The sequence below is a fragment of the Strigops habroptila genome, chromosome 1 (assembly GCF_004027225.2).
Source record: "Strigops habroptila isolate Jane chromosome 1, bStrHab1.2.pri, whole genome shotgun sequence".
Lineage (NCBI taxonomy): Eukaryota > Metazoa > Chordata > Aves > Psittaciformes > Psittacidae > Strigops > Strigops habroptila.
This window is the reverse complement of record NC_044277.2, coordinates 150,045,958-150,058,219: the sequence shown is the minus strand read 5'-3', so window position 1 is coordinate 150,058,219 and position 12,262 is coordinate 150,045,958. Positions and strand designations below refer to the sequence as shown.

Below are 12,262 nucleotides of genomic sequence, written 5' to 3'. Positions count from 1 at the left end.
TGTTCTGTTTCAAGGCATTTTAAAATATGTCATGGTTCATACTTCAGCAGTTGTCAGTAAAGTAGACCTTTGACAGTTATCTTGGTTTAAAAGACCGAGATGAGGAGCCTCAGTACTTTTACCATACTAAACTGGTGAACTGCATTGGTGAACTCAAGTTATGCACATAGTAACACAGCAGACTTTTGGTTCTTTATGGCTCTTAATACTTCCTGCTTTTCTTTTGAAGTGATTTGCCTCCTGCTCCACATCCTCTGTACACACTGACTGGTATTTTATGATCAGTATTTTGCTTCCTCCATATAACACACAACACATAACAGGACAAAAGGACCTCAATTAAAAACAGTGAACTCTGAGTGTCTTACGCAATGGCCTGTAGTTTACCTGGTCTACACTGATCTTTGTTACAAGTTTAACACTTACTCTGAGTGATCTTTTCTCTTTTTGTTAAAAAGCAGATGGATTTGACACTCTTTCTTCCCTTTTCAGCTACTGTGCAAGAAAACAAGTCAGTTCATTAGAATCTGGCTGTGTACATTCGTGTGTGTGTACATTCTGGCAAGCTAACTTCTCATTACTGCTCCAAGACTTTCACTAGCTTCTGAGTTGAAACTTTTTGTTTAGGAACCAGAACCTGCAATGAGTTCTTGTTGGGCAGAAGCTATTTGTACTTTAGAGTGGTTGCTTTGAAATCTCTTTGGGGAAAGGCTTTTGAAAATGGAAGGTAGGCAGACCCACTCGACAGTTGTTTCTGCATTGCCACTAGTGCTCTGAAGGGACTGCACTGTCTTCTCTGCCCCAGAGTTAAGAAGGGGAAGATTGAAGTACTGAAAGGTAGATTGTACTGGGAGTGGGTGTGCTGGAGATTGATTATCGCTGCTTCTGAAGCATTCAGCACTTTTCCTCTTTAAGATTGGTTATTGCTGCCTCTGAAGCACTCAACACTTTTCCCCTTGAAGAATAGTTACATATATATCAAAGAGTCTTGGCTTTAGTAGCTTTATTTGTGGAATTACACAGGCTAATGTGAGATAAGACCAGATTCTATTATGCTTAATGTATGTATCTGGCAACTTGGAGTATGAACTCTGTCTTTGCAGAGCTGCTGTTGCTAGTAGGTTAGTTCTGCTTTCTCCATTTGACTTATGAGTATTATTGGTCTGAGAAGGGCAGGCTCATTTTTGACCCAGTTCCACACTGAAAGCTTAAAAATTCAGCCACTGAATCATGACAGATGAACTAATGCTGTACGTATTTTGTTTCTGGATTTCTCCCCAAGCTTTATATAGGGCATATTAACCCAGTTAATTTTTCCTTAAATAAAATGGGTGGAGATGGAGAGCCATGGAACAGTACGTGTCCATATAGATTCAGGCACCGTGTTGGTAGGGTTGTATTTGTTTTCACAAACATTTGACTAGTGTAGCTGTTCACATGGAAGAGCAATTTGCTGCACTATATTTCATTGCTGTTACTGGACATGAGGCGCAGCTATAAATATTGCAGAAAATGGGAACAGTTGTGTGGAAAGTAGTTTAAACTTTGAAAAGTAGTTTAAACTTTGAAAAGTAGTTTAAACTTTGAAAAGTAGGGAGCAGCAGTGTTTTGAACTGCTGTTAAATCAATTTCTCTCTTTCTGTTTCTCTTACTCTTTCCCTTTCTTTTCCTAGGTGCATTTTACCTGGTATTTGAGTACATGGACCATGACTTGATGGGACTGCTGGAATCTGGTTTGGTTCATTTTAATGAAAATCATATTAAATCTTTTATGAGACAGCTGATGGAGGGCTTGGCCTATTGCCATAAGAAGAACTTTTTGCACAGAGATATCAAATGTTCAAATATTCTACTAAATAATAGGTATGGATATTACTTAAAAAAAAAAATTGTATGATAACTTTTAAATCTTTCTTTTAATCTTTACAGTTCACCTGCTTTGTCATTAACAACAACTTTTTTTAGATTGCCTAGTTTCTTTAAAATCAGTTGTGAAATAGTAATCTGGTAACACTGCTGCTCAACACTGGATCCTGTAATTGTTAAACTCCTGTGTGTTAAAACAGCGGGATTAAAACTTCAATCTTTTAGGTCAGAGTATGGGGGAAAATTACCTGACTTCAAATATATTAAACCAGAATTTTAGGACATAAGTGTTTGACATGTTTTCTTTTTGCCATCTCATTTTAAGATGAAGTGTGGCTAGGCTGGTTCTTCATAACACAATTCTGAGGTCCTTGTCTTCATCAGTCAGGATAATGCTTTAAAAGAATATTCATCAGGTGTGTTCAAACATGCTTTGGCTTGCAGTTATAGCCATAATCAAACAGAGATGAATTGGTTTCTTACTTCTTTAACCGCTTGTCGTTCCAAGTCTCATTAGTGAACATGCTTCTGTTCAGTGTGCAACAGCAGCAAATAAAAAGCCCGTGAGAAGAAGACAGTGGAAGACTTCAGTATAGAAACATTGTTCATGAAATCCAGTGGTACCAAAACCAGGGAGCAACTGTAGAAGTGAGGCTTAGAACAGCAAAAAAAGCATCCTTACAGAGCAGGTAGTCAGCTTCTAGGATTTGTTGTCAGGGCAGGTTTTCCTGGGTAGTGTCAGGAGATTCAAAAGGATGGGACACATTCATGGACAGGATCAGTAGCACCTGCTAAAGGGAATAGATAGGAGTATGTATTTTAGTATGTTTAACACAGTGATTGTGGGTGATGTAAGTACAAGGAAAATGAAGCCCAAAGTGAACAGGTTCACATGTTCTCCCTAAAAGTTTGCTGCTGCTGGAAGCAAAATACTGGGCAAAATGGATCAAGGGTGTCTCTTGGTAGAGCCCTAGTTTTGTCCCAGCTTTCTCCAAATGAAATTTTCCATTTTTTCCTCTTTTTTTTCTTAGAACAAAATAACATTAGACTACTTCAGCTCTGGATCCCACCACAGTCTTGCCAGATTATGATACAGACCCTTAAGCAGATGTACGCATGCCTCCACATCAGTCACTATACCCACAGAGCTGATCTTGCTTGAGTGGTGGTGTCTCCATGCACCTTTGGGAACTCGGAAGCTGAGGTGTAAACTGACAGGGAAGAAGAGTGTCTTATTGTAGAGGTGCAGCTTTCTGTTGTACTGTGCTCTCTCCAATCCTGTATATTTTATTATCACAAAATGGTCATTCTTACATCAGGAAGTCTTGCCCTAATTTGATGAAATGAAATCTATTTGAAAGTGAGGTTTGCATGTGTTTAAAAGTGATGGGAATTTTAAAAGCTCCTAAGTACAGAAAACCAAAGCCTCCCCCTGTAACATTTTAACATTCATTTCATGTATTAGAGAAGCTTGCGTATAGCTTTCTGTTTAAATCATCTAGACTTCAGAGGTGGTGGGGGCTACAGGTCATGGAGCAGTGCCTTCTACCTGTGGGAACTGCCAGGCAAGAGCTCTGGATCTTCTGCTCTTCCTCTTATGTATGGGAAAACTCAAGAAGGGGTTAGAGCTTGTATCATCCAGCAAGTTGGCTGCTGGTAAAAATAGAAGCCCTTATCTGGTCTTTCACTCTCATTTAAAGGCTGTATTTAAACTTCACAAGAGCAGAACAGGACTTTGACAGCTTCCTAGAAGGAAGTATGACTGCTGATGGTTGGTTGTTGTATGAATGCTTATGCTAGCAGTAAGGGACGAGAAAATAGCAGTTTCCTTCCTCATTTTTTTCCTGCGCAGTTACTGATTTGAATACTTTACAGTATACACCTAAATTTTTACTAAGATCCAGTGATATAAATGCCATTTGATGAGCATACCTAATTTTGCTTACTTGTCTTTGCTATTCAGTAGGTTGGTGTGTTTGCTTACTGAAGAGATGCATAGCTTGTAAGACATTGCCTCCTCATTAATGTGGTTTGGTGGAGATCAGTTGCAGCTGTCTCAATCTCAAACTTCACCTGATTTTTGGGGAGAAAATCTGTAACAGGATTAACCACTAAATAATTCTTTGCTTTTTCCACCAGAGGGCAGATAAAGCTTGCAGATTTTGGGCTTGCTCGGCTGTACAACTCTGAAGAAAGGTAAGATACAATTATACCATGAAAAAGCATTCAGAAGTTTAATGTTTTTTGCATAACTCTTACGTATTACAAGGGCCAGAAAAAAAGTCTTTTGTTTAGAGCACATATCGTACTGTAATAGAAGTAATTGCTTAGGAAATGTTGTCTTATTACTGCATAAAACCACAGAACTCTGTGCAAGTGTATTGGTTTTCCAAGTGTTCTAGATAAATAACTGTAGAGAGTGGCCTTATATTAATTGGAAATAAAGAGTTGTAGTCTGAAGTAGGTTGCATCAATATGTAGGTTTTTACTATTAGTTTCTGGTCCTGTAAACCTAAAGCATACCTAGGAAAAGTTGATTTAGGGAAAGCAAAATTCTTTTGCTGGCACAAATTAGTATACAGTGTCTTTTCCATAAGCATTACTTTTGTGTAAGATGTAACCTTACATTTGAAGAGGCTTATTGTATTCTTTAGGCAGCCAGTGCTGTTGAATCTGCTGGAAACAGAGATACAAATTGAAATAAAAGTTATTCTGAAACTTCATGTGACTTGTGCTTCTGTTGTTCTTGGCTTTGTTATGGTTGTACTCCAGGAAGCAGGTGCACAGATTTTGTGACTAAGAACTTCAGTATTCATATTGTAATGTCATGTGTTTGTCATGTGGAACTGGATTTTAACAATTCAGGCTGAGTGTTCCTTACACTAGTGGTGTACATCAGGTGGTTGGATACAGAGATCAGCTTCCTGAGCTTGCTTTGATTTCTGCATGCCTTATTTGGGAAATAATATCCATAATGTTAGCTTTATGAGTTTATGGTGTTCTTACAGAGCTCTGAGCTTGTTGTTGAACCCGATAGCATTAGATTCATTGTTCTTCTGAGCTGTTATTTCCAGAATATATGCTGAAGTAACAGAAACTGTTGAGTATTGTAGCAGGGTAAGATAATCTTAAGCAGCTGCTGGGTAATTAATTTGTTTTGGATGTACTTATAATAAAAGGGATTGATGCCATCCTACCTTCTTACTTTAACATGCACCAAACTGACCTCTATTTTTTTTTGATGTGGTTTACCATGGTGGTTTGGTTGGTTTTTTTTTTTTATGTCTGCTTTTAAATTTAGTTTAAATTTTGCTTGTAAACTAAGTGTGCATTAAGAATTGAACGATTGAGATTTCACTATCTTTATAGTGCAAATAACAGATTTTACTATATATCAAACAACAGCATTATAAATGAAGCCAAGATTAAAATGTAATTATGCTAGCTAATAGTTGAACTTGGGAGGATAGTTAGAATCCCATTAGTAGATTTTTGACTATTCTTTGTCATTCATTTTCCTTCCAAGTAGCTTCTGACCTGCAGTAAGACATAATTAATGTATACCAAGAAGTGTGTAATAGCTGCGGCTTTAAATTCATGTATTTTACATTTGGTTTACTGCTGGTTAGAATTATATACTTTTCAAAAGGGTACAGAATTTAGTAGGAGCATAATGGGGAGGAAATAAAAGATTTATTTTAAGTAAATTCCCATTGGTTGTTGTAGTTGTGCTCCTTTAAATGTTACTCTGGTGGATTTAATATGTTTGGAGTAGGACATATGACAGATTGTGTAAGAAAACATCTGTTCAAATAAAAAGCACCGTATACTAATATATATGAGTGGTATATCTGTAGAGAGAGTCCATTCCATATAAACATTTCATAGAGGAATGCTTGCTTCAGAGATAAATGTGATAAATTACAGGATTGTTTCCAAAGCCATACTACATCTTAAAAATGAATTGGGGACTTTCTTAATGGAAAAAAGACTCGGGTGGTTTTGCAGGACTGATACCTGTTCCACTGAGTGTGCTATAAAACCTTGTTAGACTTCATGCTATGGTTGTTCAAACTCCGTACTTAATGTTACTCTGCTTTCCATTTGGAGTTACCTAGTGTTTGTAAGGGTGAATTATTAAAACTGAAAGAATGTAGGGTCACTTTTAAGACACTGTTGTTGAAATAAAACCAAAACCTAACATCTGTTTTCTGCCTTCCTTTCTGAACTGCTGATGCTATATCTCAGCCTGTCCACAAACAATGTGTGCCTAAGATAGTGGAAATCCTTGCTTTAGTGTGAGAATGAAAAGGATTATTCCCAGTGACTGAAACTTCTGGTTAGAGCTGTAGAGAATTAAAGGTGATGTAAAATATAGGAAGATACTGGAAGCGTTCCAGGCTTTGGAATCAAAATTGTTGAAGGATGTAGTTCAAGAAGGCGGCTTTGTCTCTTTTGCTTCTACTTACAGAGGAAAAAGTGAAGTGACTTTTTTCCTTCTTTTCAAAATGCTTGTAGAGGTCCTATATTATGTATGGTGATAATCAGGAATTGCCCAGAAATTAACGGTTTTATCCAAGCAGGTCCTTCTCCTGAAATGATAGCAATGTAATAAATATAAAGTATTGCTGTCTGAATAGTAATTGGGATACCGAATTCACATAGCATCGAGAGGGGTATGTGATTATTATTTATATCTTCAGCCTGTCCTTTTATAGCTGTGGTCAGACATTGGTATTTGCTTTTATGCAGTTGCAGCTTTGCAGGACTACAATTACGAAAAGGGGAGTGGAAGATTGTACTTTTTAAGATTGTACAGCTGTTTAAGAACTGCTGTTCTTAAACAGCATTACAGAAGTCCTCAAAGCATCACCTTTTCAGAAATGAGATTGTAGTAAAATGATAGTCCTCTCTTTTTTTCCTCCCCCCAACAGCCGACCATATACCAACAAAGTTATTACATTATGGTATCGGCCTCCTGAACTTCTGCTGGGAGAAGAAAGATACACACCAGCTATCGATGTCTGGAGCTGTGGGTAAGAGTTTGGTACAGAAGTGTAGCAAGCATAAAACCAGGCCAAAAATAAATCTTCAATGTTTCTATCATTTTATACTGAAAGCCATAATGATGGAATTGTGCAAAACTGTTTTACAGCTGCATCCTGGGTGAACTTTTTACAAAAAAGCCAATATTTCAAGCAAATCAAGAACTTGCTCAACTGGAACTTATAAGGTAACTTGCAACCATTATTACACAGTAGGAGCCTCATAAACTGTCAGGTTTCTTTTGTTAGTGTTAAAATCAGAGATAACGCACTGCAAACATTTACAAGTACTCAGTTATCGCTCTGACTGACTTCTAGAGGTTTTGAGTGGCATATAAAGCAAGTGGCTCTAGCTCAGACCTGGAGAAGGGGGTTTTCTGAGTATTCTGTGGTCCTAGCAATGTAGAGTGGAATTAATAGGCTTTTTCTTGTAGAGCAGCTGGAGTTGCCTATTATTGAAGTGGTAAATACAGCATAGTCAAAATGCCCATCAGTTTTAAGATGATAATACAACTTCCTTGCAGCAAATCAAAACAGAAACATGGACAATAATAAGTGGGATTTTGGAGGAGTAGGTACTTGGTGTGCTATTGGCCTTGAGTTCTTATCCAAGCCTTCCACATACACACCTGGGCTGTATTATTTTTGCGGGAATATTTCTGTTTCCTTGCAAACTGCCAGACACTTTATGGAGGTAGAATTTCTGTTTCTTCCTTAATCTCAAGAAATCATACAATGATGCATATATAACTCAGTAGAACCAGGGGGTCTTTTCTTTTTTTAACCCTTTATTCAGCAAACAAAAATTACTCTTGATTCTGGTATCATAATTGACCTCATAAGTGAGGACAGGTGCTCTTCTAGAAACAAGGGGAAAAGAGGGTGAGTCCTACAGAACTGTCCGTGCAGAACCTGAATAGTAAATGGTCAACATTATTTTTTAAATTAAATTAATAAACTGTATATATTGAGATGTTTTTCAAAACAGATTAAACAGTAGCATGTTGCTGTGTAATGTGTTATTTGCTGGCCTGGAAAAATGTAGGTTTTAGGAGGTTTTTAGTGATCATTCTCAGTGTAAGGAGAACCCAATTCCTGAGTTGGGAAATTTTTGCTTCTGAGCACTAGATGGCATTGAAGCATATCATAGTGCAGTCATTTGAAGCTTTTTCTCTTTGTGTTTTTACCTCTCATACAGCAAACTTAAATCTTTATGATTTCCTTCTCCTGCTGGAAGCTCCTGTTTGTAGTTCATTTTTCCTGTTCACTGATGCTATGCATTTTTGGCTGTTTAATATATTGATTTTATCAACTTCTTACCTTCATCAGGTTACAGTCAATGATTCTACATTTATCCTGTGTATCTTTAACGTGCAACGGTAGAGCTGAAGTAAATTCTGATAGGAAAAGACACATTTATTATTTTTCTTTTCACTCCTGAAAGCTGCATATCTCAACCAGTGTAAAGTCAGATTGGTTTGCATAGCATTTGGGGCATAACTAAGAGGTCATTGGGTCTTTACAGTAACTGTTTAAATCTAATAAGTGGGAGGGGTGAACTAGGGAAATGTATTTGCAAATTGTCCTTTTATGGATGTGTGCATTGGAGTTTGAAACCTTGCACATACAGTAAAATGCCTCTTTAGTTCTGCTCAGAAGTTGGTCAACCTGTGCTTAGCCATCTTCAGTTGGACAAAATGTGTTGGGAATGGAGGGGGACGGATAAGACTTGGCAACTCCATTTGTGGAGATAGATGAGGCTTGAGACATAAAACCGAAGTAAAAAATGTACAGGTTTTCTAGTGATTGGATCTTGGTTTTGCCCTTAGGCCTTACTGAGATTTCTCCCCTTCATGTCTTCAATGTCAACTAAATTCTCTGAAAAGTGCTTTTTCAAACATTTGGTATATCTTTTTTCACTGGCATTGGGAGCTAGGGACATAAAAGAACCTGAACATTAAAGTATATTTCTATATTCACTGTACATGCAAGAATAAAATGATGTCTGTGCTTGCTTGTGGTTTTGGATCTCATACCCTTTCTCCCCCTTTCTTTTTCGTACAGCCGAATTTGCGGGAGTCCTTGTCCAGCAGTGTGGCCTGATGTTATAAAATTAGCTTATTTCAACACAATGAAACCAAAGAAGCAGTATCGCCGAAAGCTGAGAGAAGAGTTTGCTTTGTAAGGATGAAGAATAAGTTTAGTCACCTGTAATAGCATTAAGTTCTCCTGGAGACTTTGTGAAGTTTCACTATTTTCTGGAGCACAAACATAGATTAAGTGTCAAGAAAAATGGTTTTAGGTTCTTATCCTTCCCATGATACCCACAGAGCATGTATTAACCCTTATTTAATAGGAGCTTCAAGAAGAGGGAAGAAGGCCCTAAAATTTCAACCACTTGTCAGCTTTTTCCTAAGGAAACATTTGTTTTACATGATTGGTACACCTGCTTGTTGTCCCAGTCCAAAAACCAGCTCAGAGTACTTAATTGTTCTTTATTAGCACAACTGGCTAGAGCTAAATGCATAATCTGGTTAACATTAGTCTTTTGGGTCATAAATTCATTCAGCACCGAGGAGTTATCTGAATCCTGTATTCTAAAGTACTACCACTGGACTACTTTTGTGCAGATATCACACATGAAAGTTATGGAAAACAGCTGTAAGCTTATTTTAAAGGGTTTGTTTCCTTCCTTCAGTTACTGTGGGGTTTAGGAGAAATGTATCATCCTGTTTGTACTAATGAGACTTGTATCTTTGAAGAAATAGAATTATTGTCTGTGGACCAGTCAAAACTGCAACTCTCTGAGTGCTAAATTCCAAAGTGTAAAGTAACAGTATAGTCTTGGCTTAGAAAGGTGGGAGGTATTTTTTGTAAGGACAACGTTTAAGCAGTTAAACAACACAAATCAAAGAAAGCTTTGGTTATATGTTTGCACAGGTAATAAGCGGTGAAGTTCATCTCTGCATCTTACTACCAAGCTCAAGTTGTGACTGGGTTTTGCTAGGATGAGATTTATCTGAGGACTTAATGATCAGTTATTTCGGAAGAGTTACTTTGCAAAGAATGATTCAGAATAAAAATACACTGCTTTTCTCCATTTTGCTCTTTTGTAGCATCCCACCGGCTGCATTAGATTTATTCGATTATATGCTTGCCCTGGATCCCAGCAAGCGCTGCACAGCTGAACAAGCTCTTCAGTGCGAGTTTCTGCGAGATGTGGAACCATCTAAAATGCCTCCTCCAGAGTAAGTGGTTTCCTTTGGTAATGGCCGTTACCTCTGCAAAATGTGAACATGCACTGATTTCATTGAGGTCATTGTGTTTCAGATAAAGTAGGAGGTGGCAGAACAAAAATGTGGATAGATAGGTGATTCCGAACTAAAATGTTTGCATAGCTGAATTAATTTTACACCATGATAGTAGTGGCTGTGAGGATCTGAGAACTGTTTCATCTGTTACTCCTAGAACTAGTTACTGAGTACCTTTAAAAAAATACTCTTACGTGAATGTTTCTAATGTTGAAAAAGCATTTCTCTGGTATCTCTGTTTATCAGTGTCTGCTTTTTCCAAGGGTTTTGAGGTCCTTCGTGAATCTGAATTGCCTTCTTTGATGGTAGAATGACACTGGGTATAGAATTCTGCAAAGGTACCTGAGAGTTAAAATGAAATACCATAAATAGTTTCCTGTGCCAGATAAGATTCTTAGTTTTACAGGCAGGAGAGGTGAACTACTTTGTGCAGGGTTTTTCCTGATGGTTTCTCTGAGATGAAGTGTATTGCAATTTCCAGTACGGTTTTTGCAGTGACTTAATTGCCATTTTAATCACTACAAATCATATAGGAACAAGGCACCAAGAAGAACAATGAAAAGTATTACAGGATCTGCAGATTACATTCTTCCCTCAAGGTAGCTGTCAGAACATAGAACATTTAGTATTGCTCGAGTAAATTGTACCTTCAAGGCAGGCTGTACTGACTTCTTTCAATTAGCTACCAACTGGGAAAAATGTTTTGAGTTTTATCTAAGAATTTTATTTAAAATCTTTTGAGACTTCCCTATTACATACACATGGTTGTTACTAATGCTGCTGATACATGAAGCTAAGAGGCTTCATTGTCTGAATGTAATTATATATATATATTGCTGTTTGAGTATCAGTAATCAGCAATCTTAGGCTTTTCACTGAAATGTCAGAACCACTTGTATAGCATGTTGCTTATGTGCTTTTAAAAGTAAGTGAACGGGAAGAAATTAGGGTTTTTTTCATGAGCTTGGTAGTGAGTGCATCCATTATAGAAGGTGATACATAGAAATTCAAATCAAACTAGTCCTCGGTGTCCTTTTAAAGATTAAGAGGAACCACACTCATTTCTGAACAGAGCATGCACAGGAAAGTGTGAACTGTTCTGAAAAACTCAAGTTCTGCTTTGGGAAGAAAGAGCTGTTCATTCAAAGAAAGTGACAATGCTGATTGCTTGCTTCCAGTTGGTTTTGACTAAGTATTTGGCAGGTCTTTGAGCTGGTATGCAGAGGGAAACAATAAAGGAAGCGGTTGTCATAATTGCCTTTCCTTAAGGCATCTGTCCCCTACTTTGTCGTCTGTCTCCTGTCATCTGTCACCTAATTTTTCCTAGGTGAGGGAACTGATCAGATAGTTACTGATATGTAATAGGAAAACAGAAGGCACTATTTTTACTGCCTGGCTTGCTGTTTCCATTATCTATGGCATGGGTCTCTGTGTTCCTTAGGAAATCAGGATTGAGGTGCCTGCAGGGAACAATAATGGAAGGACAGAACTGGTGACAGATGAGTTCCTTAGGAGACTTTTGTCTCTGCCTTTATCTGTCTTTTAAAGGACTGGGATATCCCATGTTACTCCTAGTATCTGAACTCTGCTAGTGTTAAGTGCTGTTTATTCATGCAACTTAACTCCTGAAACTTTTTTCTCTTCCCCCCCCACTGTCTTAGTTGTCTGTGCTGTACAACTGTAAACTAGATAGCCATGTCTGTTACTGCAGACTAATACTTGAATTCAGGAGACACTAGTACTTTTACAAGCAGTCAAAAGGAATTGGTCACCCATACCCTGAAAAAAGCATTTTCATATTCATATAATAATTCTGTTATCTGTTACTCTGCAAATTCTGTTTTGTAGTAAGTGTGCAGCATTGATGTTTGAAGTCTTGAATTACACAAATAATTAGGTTTGTCATAAGTGTGAATGCAAGAAAATGACATTGATTTGAATTTTAAGATACATGTTTCCCTTTTCTGCCAGAGGGATCTGTGCTTCTGAAATAGGCAATCAGTGAAGAAATTTCAGCCAGAAAAAGCAGATCTGAGATTT

At 37.6% G+C, this 12,262-nt stretch overlaps 1 protein-coding gene across 4 annotated transcripts in view; it reads left to right on the top strand.

Annotated features, from left to right (window-relative positions):
* The window catches only part of CDK13 (cyclin dependent kinase 13), a 50,323-nt gene that overhangs the window by 27,939 nt on the left and 10,122 nt on the right, over positions 1-12,262 (top strand). For all 4 annotated transcript variants that reach the window (XM_030510746.1, XM_030510732.1, XM_030510739.1 and 1 more), the window contains exons 6-11: positions 1,674-1,863; positions 4,006-4,062; positions 6,801-6,902; positions 7,022-7,099; positions 8,976-9,092; positions 10,028-10,159. In XM_030510746.1, the coding sequence (XP_030366606.1) occupies positions 1,674-1,863; positions 4,006-4,062; positions 6,801-6,902; positions 7,022-7,099; positions 8,976-9,092; positions 10,028-10,159 (676 nt within the window). The remainder of the gene's footprint in view (positions 1-1,673; positions 1,864-4,005; positions 4,063-6,800; positions 6,903-7,021; positions 7,100-8,975; positions 9,093-10,027; positions 10,160-12,262) is intronic.